General features: G+C 35.3%; 1 protein-coding gene across 1 annotated transcript in view; it reads right to left on the reverse strand.

Moving 5' to 3' along the window:
• LOC100375660 (ATP-dependent translocase ABCB1-like) overlaps positions 1-26247 on the reverse strand; it is a 75138-nt gene that overhangs the window by 4589 nt on the left and 44302 nt on the right. Inside the window, exons 10-25 of the mRNA XM_085508619.1 lie at positions 21664-21774; positions 20868-20993; positions 20189-20392; positions 19314-19484; positions 17893-18100; positions 17299-17426; positions 11746-11889; positions 9554-9736; positions 8733-8816; positions 6042-6245; positions 5553-5653; positions 5008-5148; positions 4506-4662; positions 3453-3650; positions 1289-1492; positions 489-635 (exon numbers count right to left, since the gene is read on the reverse strand). Of these exons, the coding sequence (XP_085364745.1) occupies positions 489-635; positions 1289-1492; positions 3453-3650; positions 4506-4662; positions 5008-5148; positions 5553-5653; positions 6042-6245; positions 8733-8816; positions 9554-9736; positions 11746-11889; positions 17299-17426; positions 17893-18100; positions 19314-19484; positions 20189-20392; positions 20868-20993; positions 21664-21774 (2511 nt within the window). The remainder of the gene's footprint in view (positions 1-488; positions 636-1288; positions 1493-3452; positions 3651-4505; positions 4663-5007; positions 5149-5552; positions 5654-6041; positions 6246-8732; positions 8817-9553; positions 9737-11745; positions 11890-17298; positions 17427-17892; positions 18101-19313; positions 19485-20188; positions 20393-20867; positions 20994-21663; positions 21775-26247) is intronic.

The raw sequence follows: 26247 nt of genomic DNA on the forward strand, positions 1-26247 counted from the left end.
GGTTCTTTAGATATCAGTGGAACAGTCATAGAACAGCTAAAAATTAGCTAATTATCATGCAAATTAGGTAATTAACGAGCATGGATTTTTACCAAAACCTAATCAAATCTGCGCATTGGCCCAGAGCATCTATGCACCAAGTTTCATCAAAAACCGATGTATGGTTCTTGAGATAGCAGTGGAACAGTCGGACACACATACACACACACATACACATGCACATACACACATACACACATACACACATACACACATACAGACACACTAACTGCAAAGACTCCCATTTTGTGCTTCGCACATGGGAGTCAAACAGCAGTAATTAGTTATTTCTCATCAATTAATCTGAATATGCAAATGTTAAAATTAATCCCCACCCCCCCATGCATATAGTGCAATGTAACATAGCTTCAAAAGTTGAATTTCTCCCCATAATGCATTGCACATATGCTCAGTGGATTAAAATCTTGATAGGTATCAAGAATTCTCACCTTTTCACTCTCTGTATCTAATGCTGATGTGGCTTCATCTAGGAGTAGTATGGTTGGATTGGTTATCAGAGCCCTCGCTATAGCCACTCTTTGTTTCTGACCACCTGACAATAAAGAACCTTTCTCTCCAACAACAGTTTCATACCCCTGTAATCAAAAGTCATACGTACAGTTACAGCTCAGTTTTACAGTAAGTTTAACACAAAATGAATGTACCTGATACAATTATGTGTGCACACTCCACCTGTGAAAAGGTGTGAAACTCTGGAAAGTCTTTTAACAAGCTTCAAAGAATCTGAATCTGTTTCCCCAATAGGGAACTATTTTTAATCAGATCAATAAATGATTGTGTATGTGTGCCGTAAGATTTAACTCACAAGTATTTGAACAAATTTAGACCATAGATGGTTCGGTAATAACATTTTTGAACAAAATGTCCATACATATAAATAATGTAATATTTGAGTAGGATAATCAAATCAATCTTTGAGTATGTAATAATCTTTACATTCTAAAATTTATGCAAAAAAAATGAATCAGGAGGTACATGTATATTCAATTATTACTGTATTTGTTCTATTAGAGACACACATAAACCATTTCTTTATTGTATGCTGGAACTTCTAAATATGACAATATTTTGATCACAGCCACTACCGTTATCGTTTATGTAAGTCACTATAAATACAGCAAATATGGTGAGAATTTTACAATTACTCATAAATATAAATTGTATTTATTGTATATCAATATTAGAGAATTTATAAAACATTAAGACTATTGTGATTATTTGTTTGTACCTTTGGAAGTGATACTATAAAATCATGTATGTTAGCGGTTTTGGCAGCCTCTTCAATCATAACATGGGGAATGTCTTCTTCAACACCATATGCTATGTTCTCAGCAATTGAACAGTTAAAGAGAATTGGTTCCTGACTCACAACACTCATCTGATGTCTCAACCAATTCAAATTAATATTACACACATCTTTCCCATCAACCATCTGTAAAAGTGGAGAGATTGGAAAAAAAATTAATGACAGATTTATTGAGAATAACGGCAGACACAGACAACTACTACAAACTAATACAAATACAGATTCAATAAAATACAACTCAATAAACTACAAATTGGGCAAGGGACCCACCTCAACCCGCCATGATAGCATGTGCCCCTGAGCACTGGATTTTGGGATCAGAATGAAGGAGGGGGAAAACCTGCATGAGGCCACCCAACCTTGAAATGGGGGTCAGGATGAAATCTAATGCCCAAACGAGGGAACATGGCTGCTAGTGGAGCCGAAGCGACCCCCATGAAATAAAGAGACTGAAAATGAAATAATGGGTTAGTAGAGTGACTCAAACTTGACAAAGGAGTGGTGCGGAGGGAACGGATGTTCACGGTCTGCGTGGTCTGCTCAAGAATACGATAATTAAACTGTGAACTTCTCATGGCCCAGAGGACATGAACTGAGCGACACAGGGGGAGGTAGCAACCTCGCAGCCTGTGGGGCAGCTATGTGCGGCCTGGAGGGGGTGGGGGTGGTTGGGCGACATGGAACTGTGAAATACAGGTGGAGGGAAGTGCCTCGGGCCTGTGGAACAGCCATGTGTGGCCCATGATGCTGGTGGCAAATGTGCGAACCACGGTTCTATCTCTAACAAGCAATCATCACGAAATCTGAGAGGTTTACCTGAGGTACCTACATGTATAGTATCAAAGCAATCAGACCTGTGGTTTTTAACAAGAAATCAAAACAAGCAGCCTGTCGGCTGAGATAGCTCTGCTGTTAGCAATGCACATTTCAATTAAGAACTAGAGATATAATTAGAAAATGAACAATATGTACAATGTATAGTATCAAAGCAGTCAGACTTGTGGTTTTTAACAAGAATTCGAAAATATCACTTTTTACTCAAAATGACAAAAATATTCATCAAAATTAGAGAATTGAATATATCATCACAAAATGAAGAAATTTGAGAGAGGTCCACATGTAGTACCTAGATACATTGTATGTATAATCAAAGCATTCTGACTTGCGGTTTTTAACAAGAAATCGAAAATATCACTTTTTACCAAAAATGACAAAAATATTCACCAAAAATAGAGAATCTGAGATTTTGACATGAAATGAACAAATCTGAGAAAGAACCATCCAAGGTACTTGCATATCAAATTTGAAATCATTCTGACTTAATTGCGGTTTTGAAGGAGAAGTTGAAATTGTAAAGTTGATGACGGACGCCGATGACGGACAATCAGTAATATGAACAGCTCCGCTGTGTTGACAGCGGAGCTAAAAAACTACTTCTATTTGTCAAATCGTGTTTTAGGTTTGATCTCCTGCATAATATAGGGTCTTGCACTTAACGGAAAATGGTCTGTTACCATTTGACGATTGTTTGTCTTGTAATAATTAAGAAGGTGGCCATATTCAAGTCATAACATGTAGTTTTCCATAATTTTTTTTTTGCATTTAAATTTAAGGTGTAATTTCACAAACATTTTTTAATATTACAAAATCAGTGTCAAGTGAAAGTATCCCTCAATAATATAATATAATATAATATAATATAATATAATATAATATAATATAATATAATATAATATAATATAATATAATATAATATAATATAATATAATATAATATAATATAATATAATATAATATAATATAATATAATATTTTGTATAAGTCTTCTCTTGAACTCATAATATATTTAAATATCTGGACAATTCTTCTTGAATATTGTATTTGACAAATAGAAGTAGTTTTTTGGTATTTTGATCCGAAATGTGTTCTGTGGGTTACATGGGGAATATTTGTACCAAGTTGAAGACTTTTCCCTTGAATTATAAGGCCTGCGAGCTGTTTTACAGTGGCACACGTATAATAATTTTGAAAATATAATTATTGATATGTAGCAGTCTTGTTCAATTTAACAGCAGAATAAAACTTACAATTTGTCCATCATAAGGGTTGTAAAACCGTTCCAGTAAAGACACCATGGTACTTTTACCACATCCACTGGCACCAACTAAAGCTACACGCTGATTTGTATTCACATTAATATTAATGCCTCTTAACACTTTAACATCAGGTCTACTTGGGTAATTAAAATAAACGTTTCTGTAAGTCACTTCACCAACAATGTGGTCCTAATAAAAAAAAAAAAATTATGTACTGTAAAAGGATTAATTATTCACTGGGTTTTAATTTTTCTTATTTCGCTGACTGGAAAATGCGTTAAATTAAAACCCAGTGAATATGTAAAATTTAGCATAGAACACATTATCTTAATGATAAGACCGTGAATTTAAAACCCAATGAATATGCCTGAAATGGTAAATCAGCGAAATTTAAGCCCAATGAAAACTAGTCATTTTACAGTATTAAGAAAATTACAAGTTTTTGGAACACTGGTACATGTGTAGAAACACTAACACTGTTTAAATCAAGGAATTGCCATATTTGGAACATCAAATATAATAATTTGCCAATTCAAATGCTTCATTTACATATGTTCATCATTTAATTTACAAATAATGGTCATTTGCATAATTAACTAACATAAATTCCACAATATTCTAAACTTTATTATTTTTGCTGCCAGAAACATATATGATTTATTTTTAATACAGTTTGTTACAAGATTTTTGGGAACTTGTATCCACTAATTTGTGAGCTGCTTAAAATTGTGTTCACAATTTGTATTAAATGTACTATAAAACTATTTATTTTCACTGGCATTTAATTTCACTATTTTCATGTTTTGAGCAATTTCACTGGGTTCATTAACTTGGCAGGGAAACAATAAATTCTTCATGTTCATGAGAATTTAATTTAGCAAATATTACATATCAACAAAAATAGTGAAATTGAAAAGCAGAGAATAATTCTTGTGATGCAAACCAAATCACACATTCTAATGTACAGTGTTGCATCCATCATTGTGACCAGAATAAACATTACCGTTGCAAAATAAAAATTGTTATAATCCCGCCTGTACTTACTGGTTTCATGCCATCCTGTGAATAGATGTCTATTGGTGGAACCGTGTCAAATAATTTGAATATCAGACCGGCTGAATGCTTGGCTTTTGAGTAATCAGGAAGGAAGGAAGCTGATTGGCCGAGAGCCATACCAGCAAATGAAACCGCAAAGAAGACCCTGTAAGTAATTTTAGTTAAAATAATATCATTGTATAATTAATTCATTCAAACTTTTAATTTGTAACTAGAAATAGAGTATTGCTGAAAAAACAGTGAAGTATAGTGAAGCCCAAACAAATATTAACATTTTTGATCATCACCTGTATCAGTTAAAAACATGGGCTTCTCGTTTTTTTGGATATTTTGACAGAATTTAAAATAATAGGCTGCCTGTGCATGTTGATTTCAGAAAACAGATTGACCAGAAACATAATTTGCTTTTCTTTCTTTCTTTGGCCTAATTAAGCATTTCAGTTGCAACTGTTTCCAACCTTTGTACATACCCAGTAGTATCACAACTTACTTGAAAACATCTGCCAGTTCTATTTCATCAATACCGACTAAAAAAGCTCCAAATCTAAAAGCACCAGCATACAGCAGTAGCATTATGCCTTGAGCAAATCCAAACGATATACCATAGACATGAGCATTTCTCATTGCATTGCTGTAAAGTCAAGTAAATTAGTGAGTTATTAATTTTCATGGTTAATTACATAATTTGCATAATTATTGTTATCATCTCAATTAAATTGCAGTAGTAAAAACAATTGTTTTTTCCAGAGCACAGAAAAGTATAAAAATGAAAGTAGTTCTTTTCAAGTGCACAAATTAAAATAATAATGTTTTTAAAATTAAAACAAATAAAAAGAATGCATAGTTTATTTTTTTATTTTTTAGGAATAAAAACTGAACATCAAACATTAACTCGATTAGATCCAGCATCAGTCAGTTGGGCAAGAAGATCATGTGCTAAGCATATCGAAAGAGGATGCTAATGGACAGTACATACATTTCAGCCAAAAAAATAATGAATTAACATATTCATAAAAATAGTTAAGATATACATACAAATAGGGTTTTTTCAAATGTTTACTGTAAGTTTCATAAAATGTTGGTTCCCGAGTCAATGACGCTACTGTTCTCATATTTTCAATTGCTTCAGATGCTGTCTGTAACAAGGAGAACAAAAATGCAGTTAATTTAGTGGTTAAAAATTGAAAAGAAATCTGACAAGTGGAAAAAATCATTTTATCCATAAATGACAAAAATATTCCCAAAAAATAGAAGTTATATGCCACCAGTTCTCTCTTTTCATCACAAATCCACAACAGTCATGTTTATAGTCTGCACTTTCCTTCAGAAGACTGGGATAAAAATAGCCATATTTTTTGAGTAAAAACTGAAAATTGATTCAAATTTTATCTGTTGGCTTCAATATTAGGGTTCATATCCAGAAATATTGAAGAAAACAAGAAAAATTTTGGACAAGAAAGTCAGAAATTCACAGTTCACAGCGTTCTCCAGATATAATACTTATATCAAAATAGAATGTCTCACCTTTCCAGCATTTTCCAATAATTCTTGATCTTTCTTTTGGTGACCATGAACAGCCTTCATGTTGAGGAGTCCGGCAAGTCCTACCAATGGCACGCAAGCAAGCAATGCTAACGCCAGCTGCCAGCCATATATGAAAGCTATTACCATAGCAGCAACCATAGAGAAAAATGCTTGTAATATTGTACCAATGCGAACACCTGTAGCCTGAAAATTGTCAATCACACTGATATAATCACTTACTAACTTTTAACCTGTAGACTTTTTCTCCCAAAATTGTGGTGCAAACTTTTCAGTATTTGTTATGATTTTTTGATCAAATGGACTAATTTTCTATTGGCTAGATGTCTTGAAAAACAAGCCATGCATGGCACAGTCCCTGTTAGTTATCAAATTTAAGATATATAGTTTTGTTTATAGTAATATAGCTGTAATATAACCATGTCAGGAATATGATTATGATGATTGTTTAACATTAAAATGATTGACATTTGTATCTGATCGTCAAACGAGTATTGAGAGATATTGTTCTGGAACAGCATTAATTAAAACAAAGTCAGCCATTTTGAATCCGATCTGAAAAATAAAATGGCATGCATCAGGAACACATAATGTCTATTGTATGTACCATGTTTGAACAAAATCCATCCGTAAATGCCAGAAATGCTTGATGTTTGATGATTTTTTTAGCACAAAAATGGCCACCATTCTGCCATTTTTAATAGGATCGTCAAACCAATATATCTGTATATATGAATATTTAAAATTTGAACATATATGCATATGTATAATATCATGTATGATGTATGTGTGAAGTTTGATTGTGATTGGTCCAGGCATTTCTAAGATACAGGCACGGATGCACGGAGGTCAAAACATAAGTCCCCGTTTTCGGACTGCATCCGAACGGGGACTAATAAAACAAGCAGCCGCTCGCCTAAGATAGCTCCGTTGTTAACAATGCACATTTCAATTAAAGAACTAAAAATATCATTAGAAAATGAACAAATCTGAGAGAGGTCCACCTGTAGTACCTATATATAATATCAAAGCAATCAGACTTGCGTTTTTTAACAAGAAGTCAAAAATTTTACCAAAAACGACAAAAATATTTATCAAAATTAGAGAATTGAAGATATCATAACAAAATGAACAAATCTGAGAGAGGTTTTCAAGAAGACGTCGAAAAAATAAAATAACGACGGCCATCGATGTGCAATTACTCATATGATAATCTCCGCTCGACAAAGTCGACAGTGGAGCTAAAAGTTGACAGGAATGGTGACAGACAATCACTCATATGAAAAGTCGACAGCGTAGCTAAAAAAACAATTATGAGGTTTCCATTTCATGAAATATGTTCTCCCATAAAGAATTGCATATATGTGCAGTAACACGCTCAGTAGTTGGCTCAAACTACCTTAGCAGAGTAGTATTAAGTGCATATAGTTACATAACATAGTGGGGAAATAAATAACTTTTGTTAACATTCTATTCAAGTGTTTAATAGTACCCAAATTTTGGATTCATCAAGTCCAGTTATAGAATATGTCTGTGAATTAGTAGAGAGTTTGTCTTATGACACAAAATAATCTAATCTAGAGGTTAACCAAAAGTACATATATACCACGATTTAAAGCAATTGGAATAGAAGTCTTTAAGAAGTTATAAATACATTTTTGAGCAAAAATTGTAAAAATATTCATTAAAAATAGAGAATTGAAGATATTATCATGCAATGAACAAAATTGTTGGAGGTCCACCCAAGGACGATGGACGAACCAATCGCGTACATGAACAGCTCCACTCTGTCATCTTGAGAATTCTAGCAGCAAAAAGGAAGCTATTACATTTTCTCTTGAGTCAAAATGTTTTACACTGCATACAATACATGTATAACAGATTTGCACCAACCACTTGGAATATGTCATATAGCATACGATTATAGGTTACTATATACAATGACAAGCCATGCTTGTAAATGACAAGCCATGCTTGGCACAGTCCCTGATAGTTATCAAATTTAAGATCACCAATAATATAGTTTTGTTTATATTTGTTTGAACATAAACATGTCAGAGATTTGGATCAAGAAGCTGATGCTTGATTATGTTGATTTTTTAACATTAAAATGATTGACATTCATTCATTTTGTATCTGATTGTACTTGTCTGTGTTGAGAGATATTGTTCTGGAACAGCATTAATTAAAACAAATGGCCACCAGTCGGCCATTTTGAGTAGGATCGTCAAACTAATACATAATCTATGTCATGAATATATAAAATTTGATCATAATCAGTCATAGCATGTCAGAAATATGGCACTTGAACAAAATGGACGCCTATTGGCAATTTTGAATCCGATCTGAAAAACAAAATGATGTGCATCAAGGTCCCGTAATGCCCAATGTATGTACCAAGTAAATTTGAACAAAATCCATCTGTAATCAGCCAAGATCCTTTTCGGACAGTGTCTGAAGGGGGACTAATAATGACTGTTTTTTTGTTATATCAGTGGAACAAATATATAACTATATAATAAATATGCAAATTAGGATAATTAATAAGCTTTGAATTGTGCCAAAAACAAACAAGGTCTTGACACGTAATCATACTTTTTTCTGAGTTTAATGACTGCACGATTCTAGAATTCGTAGAGAAAGGTGAAACAAAATACATTTGACAGTTCTTACATTTTTTATATTAGATGCATCAGTAGCCAGTCTGGTTGTCAAGGCACCAGTATTGTGCCGTGGATCATCAAACCATCCGATGTCCTGCAATGCAATAACCCATTGAAGATATTAATAAATCGTTTGATCGTTATGCAACACAAGTAGATAACATATTTGTCAGTACTACTTGATTAAGATAGTTAAAAATTGTCTTGTAATTCGGGAATTCCCTGAAAGTTACTATAAGCATGGTATATAACCTATATATCATCTGAAAGCTTTGATATAGGCAAATACCTGACAGCATGTATCGCTATTAACAACACTGTTAACACTTCCTGTTATGCAAATGAAGCATGAATTGTACAAAATGTAGGATAGATGATCAAATCTGTTTTCCTTTGCCTTTGTTTTCTAGCTATGACAAAACAACTACAGGTATGTTACCAAAATCTGTTGCCAATAGGATGTATGTAGTTATTTATTCACAGCTAGATAAAAAAAACTAGACACTATTCTCTAGCCTACAGCATTATCAATGTTCTGTTAAGTTTATTCATGAGATTAGAAATGTGAAATTAACCATGAGGTAATCCCTTAAACAAACATTGGTACAGCATATGTACTATTGTACTATATATAGGTTGTTATAGTAGCATGCTAAGTAACTTTTAGAGAATGTCTGAATCAAGATCAATTTTTAATCCACTTTAAACTGCCTTATGAGTCACATAATGGCACCGAGTTGAGCTATCATTTATTCCAATTATAGATCAAGTCAGTAGTTAACAATTTTTTGAGATACATAGGACCAAATTCACAACATGACTTAAACATACCTGACGTAAAATAGCTTTAAACGATTTTGATCTCATGCGCAGTGTTAATTTTTCACCGGATACACCAAACATCCAACTGAAAAATAAATTTGACACTCCAAGAACACCACCGAGAGCTAAAAACATCAGAGCCCAGAACATAGCTTCCTTTCGCATCTCATTAGCATCTGTAAGCATGAATACCTAAATAGAAAATAGACATTGATGGAGATTTGGTAAAGCGAATATATATCTGTACAGATAATAAAGTTTAGGCTTTCAGACAATCAGTAATATGTACAGTTCAGCTGTCAACAGAGCAATAAAATAATACAATTTTTAAGATAACACAGATTTTCTAAAAAAAAATAAGTGAGAATTAATAACAAGAACAAATCAAAGAAAGCTTAGAAAGAACTCCCATGTGCTGAGAGAGTATTGGAGACACATTAAATATAATTTGAAATTACTTAGCTGAAAACTAATTATGCAAATCAGAAAATTAACATGAACAGATTTGATTGTAAAACTAATGAGGTCTGCGCAATGTAACAAAAACTCTATGTACCAAGTTTAATTGAAATGTGATTAGAACCAAAAAATTATGAATTATTATGCTAATTAGGGAAATAATATGAACAGAGTTTTACCCCAAACTAATTAGGTTTGTACATTGTTCTAGAGCATCTTTGTACTAAGTTTCATTAAAATGGAAATTAGTACTTTAGATATCAGTGTGAAAGCTTAAAATTGGTTAATTACGCAAATTGGGTAATTAATATGTACAGATTTTAACCCACAATTATCCAGGTCTGTCTATTGTCCTACAGCATCCACGTATAAACATTCATTGATATGTGATGATTAGTACCTGAGATATCAGTGTGAAAGTTGGAAATTGGTTAATTATGCAAATTAGTTAATTAATATGCACAAATATTTACCAAAAACTAATTGGGTCTCTGCATAATTCTAGATTCATTGAAATGTGATGATTAGTACTTTAGATATCAGTAGAAAAGCTGAAAATTAATTATGCAAATTAGGTAATTAATATGCACAATTATTTACCCTGAAACTAATCAGGTCTCTGCATAGTCCTAAAGGATCTATGTACCAAGTTTCATTGAAATGCGATGATTAGTACTTGAGATACCCGTGGAAAAGCTGAAAATTAACTAATTATGCAAATTAGGTGATTAATATGCACAAATATTTATCTGAAACAATCAATCTCTGCATAGTCCTTGAGTATGTAAGTACCAAGTTTCATTGAAATGTAATGCTCACTACTTATATCAAAAGCTAAAAATTAATTAATTATGTAAATTAGGTAATTATATGTACTGATATTACCATAAAAATTATCAGGTCTGTGCAGTGTCATATGACATCTATGTACCAAGTTTCATTGAAATGTGATGATTAGTACTTGAGATATCAGTGGAAAAACCGAAAATTGACTAGTCATTATGCAAATTAGGTAATTAGTATCCACGGATTATTACCAAAAACTAATCAAAACCTAGCATTTGTTCAGAGCATCTATGTACCAAGTTTCATCAAAATCCAATGAGTGGTTGTTTAGATATCAGTGGAACAGTCATGGAACCACTAAAAAATAGCTAATTATCATGCAAATTAGTTAATTAATATGCACGGATTTTTACCAAAAAATAATCAAAACCTAGCATTAGTTCAGAGCATCTATGTACCAAGTTTCATCAAAATCCAATGAGTGGTTGTTTAGATATCAGTGGAACAGTCATGGAACCACTAAAAAATAGTTAATTATCATGCAAATTAGGTAATTAATATGCACGCATTTTTACCAAAAACTAATCAAATCTGCGCATATGTTCAGAGCATCTATGTACCAAGTTTCATCAAAATCCAATGAGTGGTTCTTTAGATATCAGTGGAACAGTCATAGAACAGCTAAAAATTAGCTAATTATCATGCAAATTAGGTAATTAACGAGCATGGAATTTTACCAAAACCTAATCAAATCTGCGCATTGGCCCAGAGCATCTATGCACCAAGTTTCATCACAAACCGATGTATGGTTCTTGAGATAGCAGTGGAACAGTCGGACACACACACACACATACACACACACACACACACACACACACACACACACATACAAACACACTAACTGCAAAGACTCCCATTTTGTGCTTCGCACATGGGAGTCAAAAAAAGATTATTACCTTTATTACTTCAGAGAAAAATATAGCCCATATGGGGAAGGCCACTCCAGCTACAGCACTCCAAAAACATCCAAACAGAATGTATCCGCATTCAGGTAAATTCATTTTTAATATACGGAAATAATGGGGATTTTCTACTTCTTCCTGTTGAGAAATATAGACATTAAAGAGATTAATCACTATCAGCATCACTGTGTTGGTGTTCAGTTTAGACAGGTTTCACTGTGTTGGTATTCAATTCAGACAGGTTTCACTGTGTTGGTGTTCAGTTCAGGCAGGTTTCACTGTATTGGTGTTCAGTTCAGACAGGTTTCACTGTGTTGGTATTCAATTCAGACAGGTTTCACTGTGTTGGTGTTCAGTTCAGACAGGTTTCACTGTGTTGGTGTTCAGTTCAGACAGGTTTCACTGTGTTGGTGTTCAGTTCAGACAGGTTTCACTGTGTTGGTGTTCAGTTCAGACAGGTTTCACTGTATTGGTGTTCAGTTTAGACAGGTTTCACTGTATTGGTGTTCAGTTCAGACAGGTTTCACTGTGTTGGTGTTCAGTTCAGGCAGGTTTCACTGTATTGGTGTTCAGTTTAGACAGGTTTCACTGTATTGGTGTTCAGTTCAGACAGGTTTCACTGTGTTGGTGTTCAGTTCAGGCAGGTTTCACTGTATTGGTGTTCAGTTCAGGCAGGTTTCACTGTATTGGTGTTCAGTTCAGACAGGTTTCACTGTGTTGGTGTTCAGTTTAGACAAGTTTCACTATGTTGGTGTTCAGTTCAGACAGGTTTCACTGTGTTGGTGTTCAGTTTAGACAGGTTTCACTGTGTTGGTGATCAGTTCAGACAAGTTTCACTGTGTTGGTGTTCAGTTCAGGCAGGTTTCACTGTGTTGGTGTTCAGTTCAGACAGGTTTCACTGTATTGGTGTTCAGTTCAGACAGGTTTCACTGTGTTGGTGTTTAGTTCAGACAGGTTTCACTGTGTTGGTATTCAGTTCAGGCAGGTTTCACTGTGTTGGTGTTCAGTTCAGACAGGTTTCACTGTGTTGGTGTTCAGTTCAGACAGGTTTCACTGTGTTGGTATTCAGTTCAGAAAGGTTTCACTGTGTTGGTGATCAGTTCAGACAGGTTTCACTGTGTTGGTGTTCAGTTCAGACAGGTTTCACTGTGTTGGTGTTCAGTTCAGGCAGGTTTCACTGTATTGGTGTTCAGTTCAGGCAGGTTTCACTGTATTGGTGTTCAGTTCAGGCAGGTTTCACTGTATTGGTGTTCAGTTCAGACAGGTTTCACTGTGTTGGTGTTCAGTTCAGACAGGTTTCACTGTGTTGGTGTTCAGGTCAGGCAGGTTTCACTGTGTTGGTGTTCAGTTGAGACAGGTTTCACTGTGTTGGTGTTCAGTTCAGGCAGGTTTCACTGTGTTGGTATTCAGTTCAGACAGGTTTCACTGTGTTGATATTCAGTTCATACAGGTTTCACTGTGTTGGTGTTCAGTTCAGACAGGTTTCACTGTGTTGGTGTTCAGTTCAGACATGTTTCACTGTGTTGGTGTTCAGTTCAGGCAGGTTTCACTGTATTGGTGTTCAGTTCAGGCAGGTTTCACTGTATTGGTGTTCAGTTCAGACAGGTTTCACTGTGTTGGTGTTCAGTTCAGACAGGTTTCACTGTGTTGGTGTTCAGGTCAGGCAGGTTTCACTGTGTTGGTGTTCAGTTGAGACAGGTTTCACTGTGTTGGTGTTCAGTTCAGGCAGGTTTCACTGTGTTGGTATTCAGTTCAGACAGGTTTCACTGTGTTGATATTCAGTTCATACAGGTTTCACTGTGTTGGTGTTCAGTTCAGACAGGTTTCACTGTGTTGGTGTTCAGTTCAGACATGTTTCACTGTGTTGGTGTTTAGTTCAGACAGGTTTCACTGTGTTGGTATTCAGTTCAGGCAGGTTTCACTGTGTTGCTGTTCAGTTCAGACAGGTTTCACTGTGTTGGTGTTCAGTTCAGACAGGTTTCACTGTGTTGGTATTCAGTTCAGAAAGGTTTCACTGTGTTGGTGATCAGTTCAGACAGGTTTCACTGTATTGGTGTTCAGTTCAGACAGGTTTCACTGTGTTGGTGTTCAGTTCAGGCAGGTTTCACTGTATTGGTGTTCAGTTCAGGCAGGTTTCACTGTATTGGTGTTCAGTTCAGGCAGGTTTCACTGTATTGGTGTTCAGTTCAGACAGGTTTCACTGTGTTGGTGTTCAGGTCAGGCAGGTTTCACTGTGTTGGTGTTCAGTTGAGACAGGTTTCACTGTGTTGGTGTTCTATTCAGGCAGGTTTCACTGTGTTGGTATTTAGTTCAGGCAGGTTTCACTGTATTGGTGTTTAGTTCAGACAGGTTTCACTGTATTGGTGTTCAGTTTAGACAGGTTTCACTGTGTTGGTGATCAGTTCAGACAGGTTTCACTGTGTTGGTATTCAGTTCAGACAGGTTTCACTGTGTTGGTGATCAGTTCAGACAGGTTTCACTGTGTTGGTATTCAGTTCAGACAGGTTTCACTGTGTTGGTATTCAGTTCAGACAGGTTTCACTGTGTTGGTGTTCAGGTCAGGCAGGTTTCACTGTGTTGGTGTTCAGTTGAGACAGGTTTCACTGTGTTGGTGTTCAGTTCAGGCAGGTTTCACTGTATTGGTGTTCAGTTCAGACAGGTTTCACTGTATTGGTGTTCAGTTCAGGCAGGTTTCACTGTATTGGTGTTCAGTTCAGGCAGGTTTCACTGTATTGGTGTTCAGTTCAGGCAGGTTTCACTATATTGGTGTTCAGTTCAGACAGGTTTCACTGTGTTGGTGTTCAGGTCAGGCAGGTGTCACTGTGTTGGTGTTCAGTTGAGACAGGTTTCACTGTGTTGGTGTTCAGTTCAGGCAGGTTTCACTGTGTTGGTATTCAGTTCAGACAGGTTTCACTGTGTTGGTATTCAGTTCAGGCAGGTTTCACTGTGTTGGTGTTCAATTCAGACAGGTTTCACTGTGTTGGTATTCAGTTCAGGCAGGTTTCACTGTGTTGGTGTTCAGTTCAGACAGGTTTCACTGTGTTGGTGTTCAGTTCAGGCAGGTTTCACTGTATTGGTGTTCAGTTCAGGCAGGTTTCACTGTATTGGTGTTCAGTTCAGGCAGGTTTCACTGTACTGGTGTTCAGTTCAGGCAGGTTTCACTGTATTGGTGTTCAGTTCAGACAGGTTTCACTGTGTTGGTATTCAATTCAGACAGGTTTCACTGTGTTGGTGTTCAGTTCAGGCAGGTTTCACTGTATTGGTGATCAGTTCAGGCAGGTTTCACTGTATTGGTGTTCAGTTCAGACAGGTTTCACTGTATTGGTGTTCAGTTCAGACAGGTTTCACTGTGTTGGTGTTCAGGTCAGGCAGGTTTCACTGTATTGGTGTTCAGTTCAGGCAGGTTTCACTGTATTGGTGTTCAGTTCAGACAGGTTTCACTGTGTTGGTGATCAGTTTAGACAGGTTTCACTGTGTAGGTGATCAGTTTAGACAGGTTTCACTGTGTTGGTGTTCAGTTCAGGCAGGTTTCACTGTGTTGGTGTTCAGTTCAGACAGGTTTCACTGTGTTGGTGTTCAGTTCAGGCAGGTTTCACTGTATTGGTGTTCAGTTCAGGCAGGTTTCACTGTACTGGTGTTCAGTTCAGGCAGGTTTCACTGTATTGGTGTTCAGTTCAGACAGGTTTCACTGTGTTGGTATTCAATTCAGACAGGTTTCACTGTGTTGGTGTTCAGTTCAGGCAGGTTTCACTGTATTGGTGATCAGTTCAGGCAGGTTTCACTGTATTGGTGTTCAGTTCAGACAGGTTTCACTGTATTGGTGTTCAGTTCAGACAGGTTTCACTGTGTTGGTGTTCAGGTCAGGCAGGTTTCACTGTATTGGTGTTCAGTTCAGGCAGGTTTCACTGTATTGGTGTTCAGTTCAGGCAGGTTTCACTGTATTGGTGTTCAGTTCAGGCAGTTTTCACTGTATTGGTGTTCAGTTCAGGCAGGTTTCACTGTATTGGTGTTCAGTTCAGACAGGTTTCACTGTGTAGGTGATCAGTTCAGGCAGGTTTCACTGTATTGGTGTTCAGTTCAGACAGGTTTCACTGTGTTGGTGTTCAGGTCAGGCAGGTTTCACTGTGTTGGTGTTCAGTTCAGGCAGGTTTCACTGTGTTGGTGTTCAGTTCAGGCAGGTTTCACTGTATTGGTGTTCAGTTCAGACAGGTTTCACTGTGTTGGTATTCAATTCAGACAGGTTTCACTGTGTTGGTGTTCAGTTCAGGCAGGTTTCACTGTGTCAGGGTTCAGTTCAGACAGGTTTCACTGTGTAGGTGATCAGTTTAGACAGGTTTCACTGTGTTGGTATTCAGGTCAGGCAGGTTTCACTGTGTTGGTGTTCAGTTCAGGCAGGTTTCACTGTGTTGGTGTTCAGTTCAGGCAGGTTTCACTGTATTGGTGTTCAGTTCAGACAGGTTTCACTGTGTTGGTATTCAATTCAGACAGGTTTCACTGTGTTGGTGTTCAGTTCAGGCAGGTTTCACTGTGTCAGGGTTCAGTTCAGACAGGTTTCACTGTGTAGGTGATCAGTTTAGACAGGTTTCACTGTGTTGGTATTCAGTTCAGACAGGTTTCACTGTGTTGGTATTCAGTTCAGACAGGTTTCACTGTGTTGGTGTTCAGTTCAGGCAGGTTTCACTGTGTTGGTATTCAGTTCAGGCAGGTTTCATTGTGTTGGTATTCAGTTCAGACAGGTTTCACTGTGTTGGTGTTCAGTTCAGGCAGGTTTCACTGTGTTGGTGTTCAGTTCAGGCAGGTTTCACTGTGTTGGTGTTCAGTTCAGGCAGGTTTCACTGTGTTGGTGTTCAGTTCAGGCAGGTTTCACTGTGTTGGTATTCAGTTCAGACAGGTTTCACTGTGTTGGTGCTCAGTTCAGGCAGGTTTCACTGTGTTGGTATTCAGTTCAGGCAGGTTTCACTGTGTTGGTATTCAGTTCAGACAGGTTTCACTGTGTTGGTATTCAGTTCAGACAGGTTTCACTGTGTTGGTATTCAGTTCAGACAGGTTTCACTGTGTTGGTATTCAGTTCAGACAGGTTTCACTGTGTTGGTATTCAGTTCAGACAGGTTTCACTGTGTTGGTATTCAGTTCAGACAGGTTTCACTGTGTTGGTATTCAGTTCAGGCAGGTTTCACTGTGCTGGTATTCAGTTCAGACAGGTTTCACTGTGTTGGTATTCAGTTCAGACAGGTTTCACTGTGTTGGTGTTCAGTTCAGACAGTTTTCACTGTGTTGGTATTCAGTTCAGGCAGGTTTCACTGTGTTGGTATTCAGTTCAGACAGGTTTCACTGTGTTGGTATTCAGTTCAGACAGGTTTCACTGTGTTGATATTCAGTTCAGACAGGTTTCACTGTGTTGGTATTCAGTTCAGACAGGTTTCACTGTGTTGGTATTCAGTTCAGACAGGTTTCATTGTACTGATGTTCAGTTTAGACAGGTTTGTATGTCTCAGTAGTGACAAAAGAATGTATATTATACATAAAAGTTGTTAATAAATCTTATACCTTTAGCAATTTAGGGTCCTCCTCCTTCAAAGACTTTTGACTGACTGTAGATGATTGCCTCTTCAGTGATGCCTGTCTTTTCAGTAGCAGTTTTTCCTCATGTGATATAGTGATAGACTCCTCAGCATCTTAAAAATAGATTTGTATTGTAATATAGTGAGAAGAGACATTACATAAGAAACATATCTAGCAGTCTTTTGAAGTTCTGTTTTGATATTTATTTTATTAAGAGGAATACGTCAGTTGCCCAGTGAAAAGCGCTACTTATGAGACTCAACTCGGTCTTTTTATGTGCACAGGAATGACAGCTTTAGGTCCCCTCTGAAATGCCATCATGCTGCAATTCTCCCAAATACGAATGGTGAAAGCCTGACTGGTGGGCAGAATGTAATCTTTTTTTTATTCAATGTCGAGTGTGCAGCTAACCGTAAGTCAATTTTAAACGACAATATTGGTGAGATAGGTAGATACGATAACCACTGTGTTATGAGTAATATATACCTGGGTATAGTGTGCAGTGTGGCAAGGTGGAAGTAAAGATAGACCAGAGAACAGAAAAACAATACTAGTTCTGACAGCAATGTATATACATACTAATGGGTATGGCTAATTCATCCGCTTCAACTTCGGCCACCATTTGTAGCACCACCAACTGTTTATAGATGCCATCTTGCAGCATGAGTTGTGAATGTGTTCCTCGTTCAGCGACATGGTGGTCATCATCCATGGCAATTATAACGTCTGCATTTTGAATAGTTGATAGTCGGTGTGCAATAACAATGGTTGTACGACCCTGAACGGCCTATGAAGACAATGTGTGTAAGGTATGGTTTAGTACTTGTACCATCAATGTGTGTAAGGTATGGTTTAGTACTTGTACCATCAATGTGTGTAAGGTATGGTTTAGTACTTGTACCATCAATGTGTGTAAGGTATGGTTTAGTACTTGTACCATCAATGTGTGTAAGGTATGGTTTAGTACTTGTACCATCAATGTGTGTAAGGTATGGTTTAGTACTTGTACCATCAATGTGTGTAAGGTATGGTTTAGTACTTGTACCATCAATGTGTGTAAGGTATGGTTTAGTACTTGTACCATTCAATGTGTGTAAGGTATGATTTAGTACTTGTACCATTCAATGTGTGTAAGGTATGGTTTAGTACTTGTACCATCAATGTGTGTAAGGTATGGTTTAGTACTTGTACCATCAATGTGTGTAAAGTATGGTTTAGTACTTGTACCATTCAATGTGTGTAAGGTATGATTTAGTACTTGTACCATTCAATGTGTGTAAGGTATGGTTTAGTACTTGTACCATCAATGTGTGTAAGGTATGGTTTAGTACTTGTACCATCAATGTGTGTAAAGTATGGTTTAGTACTTGTACCATCAATGTGTGTAAAGTATGGTTTAGTACTTGTACCATCAATGTGTGTAAGGTATGGTTTAGTACTTGTACCATCAATGTGTGTAAGGTATGGTTTAGTACTTGTACCATCAATGTGTGTAAGGTATGGTTTAGTACTTGTACCATTCAATGTGTGTAAGGTATGGTTTAGTACTTGTACCATGTGACAGATATTACAAGACGAATGTTTAATACTCAGATCATGTGTTATTCTCTCATGTAGTCATGGCAACAAAAACAATCTAGAAATTCTAATGTATGTGATATTGCAAAAATGGTTGATGGTGTTTCATAACAAAATACGCAATAATCATTATTTTTCACTGTTTTAGCTAATCCTAAGCATAAATATATGCCAAATTAAATTGTAATAATTTAGTTATCACAAAAGTAAATGACAGTGATCTATTTTTAGAGATGCATGTATAATATATACAAAATGGTAGTAGGTAATCGTAGTCCTTGGTAAATATTCAAAATAACCAGATGTTTTGGACAAAGTATAGATAGGAAGGACTATGATTACCTATACCACCATTTCTGTATATTTATTGGTCCTAGAAGTTTTCACTAATTTTATAATTTATTTATATACAATATATCTACCTTATCCAATGCAGTCTGTACAACTTTCTCACTTTCCGTATCAAGGGCTGACGTTGCTTCATCTAAAAGCAGTATTCTTGGGTCACGTACTAATGCTCTTGCAATAGCAATTCTCTGTTTCTGCCCACCTGAGAGTTGCGCTCCTCGTTCACCAACTAAAGTATCATACCCCTTAAAATGACATAAAATGTTTATTAGACATCTCATCCCTGTTTTCAAAATTTATATCGTCTGTTAGATCAGGACCTCCTTTTTTGCTATTCTTAAATGTTAGTTTGAAATGTTTTCTTTTACAGGATTAGTTTTGACTAGACATTATAAAAATACTCACAAAAGATATTAACATCATAAAATCTGAATATTGTTGGACAACAACAGAAAATTACTTGATTTACTAAAAGGAATATGTAGCATTCACCAAACTTGGATGTAGACTAAAGTGAAAGATGGAATGCAGTCTAAACTTTTAGGATTATCTATGAATGTTGAGCATTTTCTTTCATCATCATTGACAAACTTTATATACATCTTATTTCAGTTTTTGTCTGACAAAGTAGTGTTAAACCTTACACAAAAGTATATTTTATTATCTTCAAATATCTGTTGACATATTGTAGAAATATGTGTAGAAACCAAAAAAGAATTGTCAAATTTTCTTTAACGTTGTAATAAAGCAATATTCTATTCTATTCTATTCCATTCTATTGCCCTACAACTGAAGAATTATTGGCATAATTTTATTAACATATTTAATAATAACCCTGTGTTATAAAGACCACCTGTCTATAAAGGACAATTTTCACAAGCACCTAAGATACAGTCACTATACACCGGTCCCACTGTACTGTCATATAAAATTTGAACTTCACACTTACGTTTGGAAGATTACTAATGAAATCATGAGCATTGGCGTCCTTGGCCGCTTTGACTATTTCATCAAAGGTAACACCCTCTTGTCCAAGTTCTATATTTTCCCGGATGCTGTAACCGAATAGAACAGGCTCTTGACTAACCAATCCAATACTCTGTCGAAGCCATTGCAGATTTAATGATTTGATATCATGTCCATCAATCAGGATCTGTAACAAATTTAAACATTTGATTAACAAATATGATTTTGAAGAATAAAAAAAATTATTCATTTTCTAATTTATTTGTATATTTATTGGATTGAAGAAGCATATCTCGTGCTTATAACAAAAATGAGTTACTGAGCTACGTTAGCATAATGCATTTAGAGAAATACAACAACTATATCTTTTACATGCATTGAGGATAAAAACTGTTCAAAGGATTAAAGCTTAATTTATGTCTGCCTTGAAAAAACATTCTTTCAAATACGAATGCCCAATTAAAGCCTGGCAAATGCATTCTTTTTTTTCACTGCTGAGTGTGTAGCCACAATCTCTCTGATAACCATTACGTTATACATCAGGTTTAGATGTCTATATATTCAACATTTAGAACAGTGTTAACCCTTTGACCTAAGTTTTACTTTGACTATTCATGAGTTACACTCAAAGACTACCTAAGTAAGTGATAATAATTACTTACTTCACCGGATGCTGCATCATAGAATCTTAACAGTAAACTAACTGCAGTAGATTTACCACATCCACTGGCCCCTACAAGTGCTACAGTCTGGCCTGGTTTCACTTCTATTGAAAAATCTTTCAAAACCTAAAAAAAATGTATGTTAATTACTCCATCAAAGACTTAGGCGCTGTATAAATATTAATAATCATATTATATAAACATCTAACTGCCAAATTATTTATATATATTTTTTAATAAATTTTGTGTTGGAGATATACAAGCACTAAGTAAAGAAACATGGAACTAACAACTTTACTTCCCATCTTATCAGATAGACACAATTCTCCTAAATATGAATGATAAAAACCTTGTAATAAATTTCCTAGGTCAGTATGCAGCCAACCATCAATGTCAAACCTGCTTTCTCTGTAACACTATGAGGGCACTGTGTCCTCTAAGTCGATATGACAAGCCACTGATGTACAAAGATTTGATATGTTGCAACTAGTTTTGTAATTTACTGGCGTGTTATTGATGCAACAGAAAATAATACATTGAGAGTGATCTTCTCATGAAATGAATAAGTATAAAAACAAAAGAAATCAGAAGCCAGAACATTTTTGTTTTGGGCCTCAAGTCACCTATACAACTTTTTTTTTTTTTAAGACTGACCACTGCAGCAGTCAGCAAGCTAATTCAACTTGATTTTAGGAGATTTCATTTTGACCCAGGATTCCTACAAATTGAGTCTTGTTTGACAAAATGCTCCACACATACACAGGAGAGTAAAATAAAAAATAAAAAATAAACTTACTGTGACGTCTTCTCTCGTGGGATATGCAAATGAGACATTTCTAAATTCAATATGGCCTGATAAATTATCTAATTGGATACCATCATGAGAGCTCGCGTCAATACTAGGTTCCTACAAAAACAATAGTAAATTATTATTAGATGGACCACTGTAAAACATTTTAGAGCAAAAATTTGAATTTTTGGTATAAAATAACAATTTTTATCAATAAGTCCAGTCATTTTAAAGATAACAAAAAATATTGGTATTCACTAGAATGAGAATTTTTAGTTATCGACACTACCATACTCATTATCACTCAGTGTCCTCAACTCAGAAAATCATGATTTTTTTAGGGGTGGGCGCTTACCCAAGCACCCCCCTCGGACAAGAGCGCAAATGACAATTTTAATTCACCATGTGACAGATTGAGATAATACGTCTTTGAGGAAAAAGATTAAAAATATTAAAGTCTGTTGGAACACAGTTGAAGTCAAAATCTTCATCATTATCTTCACTGACCAATATGTTGGTTTGTACGCCAACTCTCAATAAAATTAGGCAGAGGGTTTTCAACCTGCCTATTCACATAGTTCAGACTCTTGTCAGTCAAAATGAGATGCCGAGAGGTGGTGGGCATTTATCTGCAATTCAGCCAATGATGGAGAGAGAAATCTAAGTCAGGGGACGTCCCATGACCTCATAGATCTTCTTCCACATTACGTAACACGCGACCAAATTAAAGAGGGCAACGCCATCTTGTCTTAGGTTCACTCCCCTGGTTTTCTCCGTATGGTGGGTATGAACTATGTGAATTCACTATGTTCAATTACCCACCATAGACTCCGGTCAGTCAAAATGACCATTTTGAACTGTAGGCAGAGGTAGACGCCAAGAGGTAGTGGGTTTCCGAGCAAAAACAGAAACAAAGAAGTACTTGAAACAAGACATGAAATGTCACAGTCCCCGTTATTTGATTATAAAGTAGTACAAGGAACATCTGCAAACAGGTGAATGAATATGTACTCTATGTGGGTACAACTCATTATAAAGTGATTTCCCATAATCTAGTTTTGTACTGACAACTAAAAACTTACACTGACCCATGTTCAGAATCTCAGAGTAGACAAGTGCAACAAAACTATTTGTCATACATGTATACTTGCTCAAGAAACTGCATTCATAAATCTGAGTGAACCTTGATGTACATGACTTCTTTGTTAATTCAGGTCTTAGTATATTACCAGGACCTGGGTTTGTTTCAACATCACCACTGGGCATCAGAATCATTCTCATGTTGTCAAATACAATTTGTTATTAATACAGTAAGGTTTATTATTTAAAATGTATTCATTGTACATAGAACAACATCTGTTAATTTAAACAATTGTAAAAGCTATGTTTTCAGAGCAAGTACATATAATAATTAAGGAAGCCAGTAAAGGTTGGTCTGCTCATAACCTTCAATGGAGAAGTAACAATAATTGTTCGAAGTCTTTTTAGTGCAGTGATATTATTGCATTTCAATCATTATTAATGGGTATAAAATACTGTAAACCATTTAATTTTCACTTCTAGATATATTCAGGATTCTATGAAATTTCAATAAAGTCCCTGACACTCCATGTTGTAGGAACCCAGAAAAAATTGCCTTGCGAAATTGAAGCAGTTCACAGCACCACTGTAAAAAAAAAAAAAAAGTTTAAAATGAGTATTGTCCAAGATATACACATGTGGGTTCATAAGACATATGTACCAATCTGAGTGGTTCTAGAGATTAGTATCACAAAATTTTACTCTCCGTGATTCAATATCAGCCCTATGTATAACGCTGTGTTGATCAGGTGAACTAATTGACAATGGCCCTACAGGTATCGCTATGCAATCACAGTAGTTTTGTATTCTTCTTGCATTTCGACCATGGAAAAATATTTGTTTTTGAGAGTGGCCGAATTATTAGAAGAAAAACAAAAACGATTTTTTTTTAGTATAAATTCTAGTAACTGAAATGCAGGATTGGAAAAGAACAAGACAATAAGCAAGATTGATAAACCTTCAGCGAGCACTCCTGAAATTTCAGATCATTGGTACCATGTTTTTGGATACATTCAATAAAATTGGGTTACTTATTTGATGTAACGAAACATGCATTCACAGCAGATGGAAATTCGTTTGAGATGTTACTGGATTTTTGTATTCAGTTTTCCATTTCAACCACCATCATCACTTAGTAAGCTGTGATCGCGCTTGGGATACTATTCACACTTATTGTCAAGACCATCAATGAACACAAAGAACTGGGAAATTAGAAGGATCACAAAGTTCTAATGAAAAATTAAATCAATTTGGCTGAGCCAAAAGATAGGAAACTAGTCTATAATAGTTGACATTATTTTATTTGCCTGAGCCTTGGAATAAAATCACAAAACGATCCAGAAAGACGTAGAGATCAACATAATATAAAATATGATCGCATTCAGTTATTTTGTGAATATATATCATGCATGGTCTCAGAAAATGTTTAGAAAGATTAATGTTTCGCGTAGACCAAATATAATCACGCATAGGTATAAATTCAAAGCGTTTTAATACATTGGTGAGAGGTCGCATTTACGTGAACAAGAACATGCACTAAGAAGGAAATGCAAGCCAAAGTCGAAACAGGGTGTATCATGGACTTGGTACAACATGCGCTGCGACAATTGAGTGATCGTCGACATCATTTTGGGGCACAATTGAACTTCAAGTACGTTGCTAAACTTGCTACGCGCGCGGCGATGCTGACATCAAGTGTGTGTTGACCGAAGTTTGACCCTAAGTCACGCGCTGAACTGGTACGTTACCTTGGCAACCTTTTTCTGATTTGGTCCGCGCGTCGATCTCGTAAAATTGTTATTATATCCGGCGGTACTGTAATAACACAACTTGTATCCAACTCTGTATTGGCGTTGAATATTTCAACATCGTTTACTTTAATAATAACTTTATTACACAACTTAACCATCTGTGGGTTTAGTAAGGTAAACAAAAAAATGAATACAAAAGACAAATAAAATAAGACACACTAAAATTAAAATACACTGAAATTCAACATAGAAAGAAATACAAATTAGAAAATCTCTGAAAAAAATGATTAAACAGCAGCAAGGTTCTCCCAGACCACAGTTACATATTTATCTTTTAGAAAATTGTATTTTTTAAATAATATGACAAAGCCATATTATTTCCCATTATTTTCACAAAGCTTTCCATTCTGGACAAGTCATTAATTTTTATTTTAAAATACTCCAAGACATGTTTTCTCTCTACGTCATAGAAATTGCAATCTAAGATGAAATGCATTTCATCTTCAATTTGATCTGAATTGCATTTTTTGTATGTTCTTTCATTTTCTGGGGTTTTTGGTTTACTTTTCCTTCCCAATTCAATTTCAAGGTTGTGGTCACCGAGCCTAAACTTTGCTAAAACTCTACGTTGGCTGAAGTTTTTCATTTCATTTAGATAGTTTTCTAATTCAAATTTTTGTTTAAATACACTATATGTTCTAAGTTTGTTCCCCTCTTTTTTATTTAATTGTTTTCTCCATGATTGAATAAATTCATTTGATAGCTTTGTTTTTACAACATTGGTTAGTTGATTAATATTGTTGATCCTGTAAGTTTCCTTTATTTTAGACAAGTTTTTTTCTCCAAAAATTGTTTTTATTTGAGTAATCCAGGTAGAATTATTTTGTATTTCCTTTAATGCACATTTTAATATGTGATTTTCAGGAAGCAAATTTATTCTGTACCAGTATTTAACCTTTGAAACCATTGCATTTATTCTTACTGGTAATCTACCTAGTTCACCCCTTATACCAACTGATGGTGTAAATTTACTAACACCAAGAATAAAACGATAATAATTATTACAAACTTGCTCTAGGTTATTTGTGTCATTTGTTAGTTCACCTGCCCAAATTTCTGACCCATACATTAGAATGGGTGTAACCAACTGATCAAATAATTTTAAACACAATAAAGTTGAAATCATTTTATGACTCAGTATAGTTTGTCTAATGGCAAATAATGTCTTCATTGCTTTATTTTTTAGCATACAATGGTTTGTTTTAAATTTTCCATTCGGAGTGAATATCATACCCAAATAACAGAACTCCTTGACTGGTGTTATGTTTTTACCATCTATAATAAAAGTTTGGTTTTTCAGTACTCTGTTACTTGTGTTGAATATCATCACTTTGGTTTTCTTAACATTCACATCAAGATTCCAGGTTTTACAATAGTCTGCTAATTTATTCAGACAATTTTGTAAACCCTCTGCAGTCTGTGAAAACAAAACAAGATCGTCTGCATATAAAATAGAGTTTAAGGGTTTATCACCAATCATGATTGGTGTATCACCACTTTTACAAAAATGACCTGGAAGATCATTGATGAATATGTTAAAAAGGGTGGATGAAATATTACAACCCTGTTTTATTATAATTACAATAGTGTGCTGCTTTTCTAATAACGCAAATATGTTTACAGTATTTCACGGGCTCTAAATATTTAAACTTTGCAATGTATTGCTCTTATAATAATTACGCAAACTAAGTTATTTTTA

This window comes from Saccoglossus kowalevskii, chromosome 15, assembly GCF_978046115.1.
Source record: "Saccoglossus kowalevskii chromosome 15, keSacKowa6.1, whole genome shotgun sequence".
Classification (NCBI taxonomy): domain Eukaryota; kingdom Metazoa; phylum Hemichordata; class Enteropneusta; family Harrimaniidae; genus Saccoglossus; species Saccoglossus kowalevskii.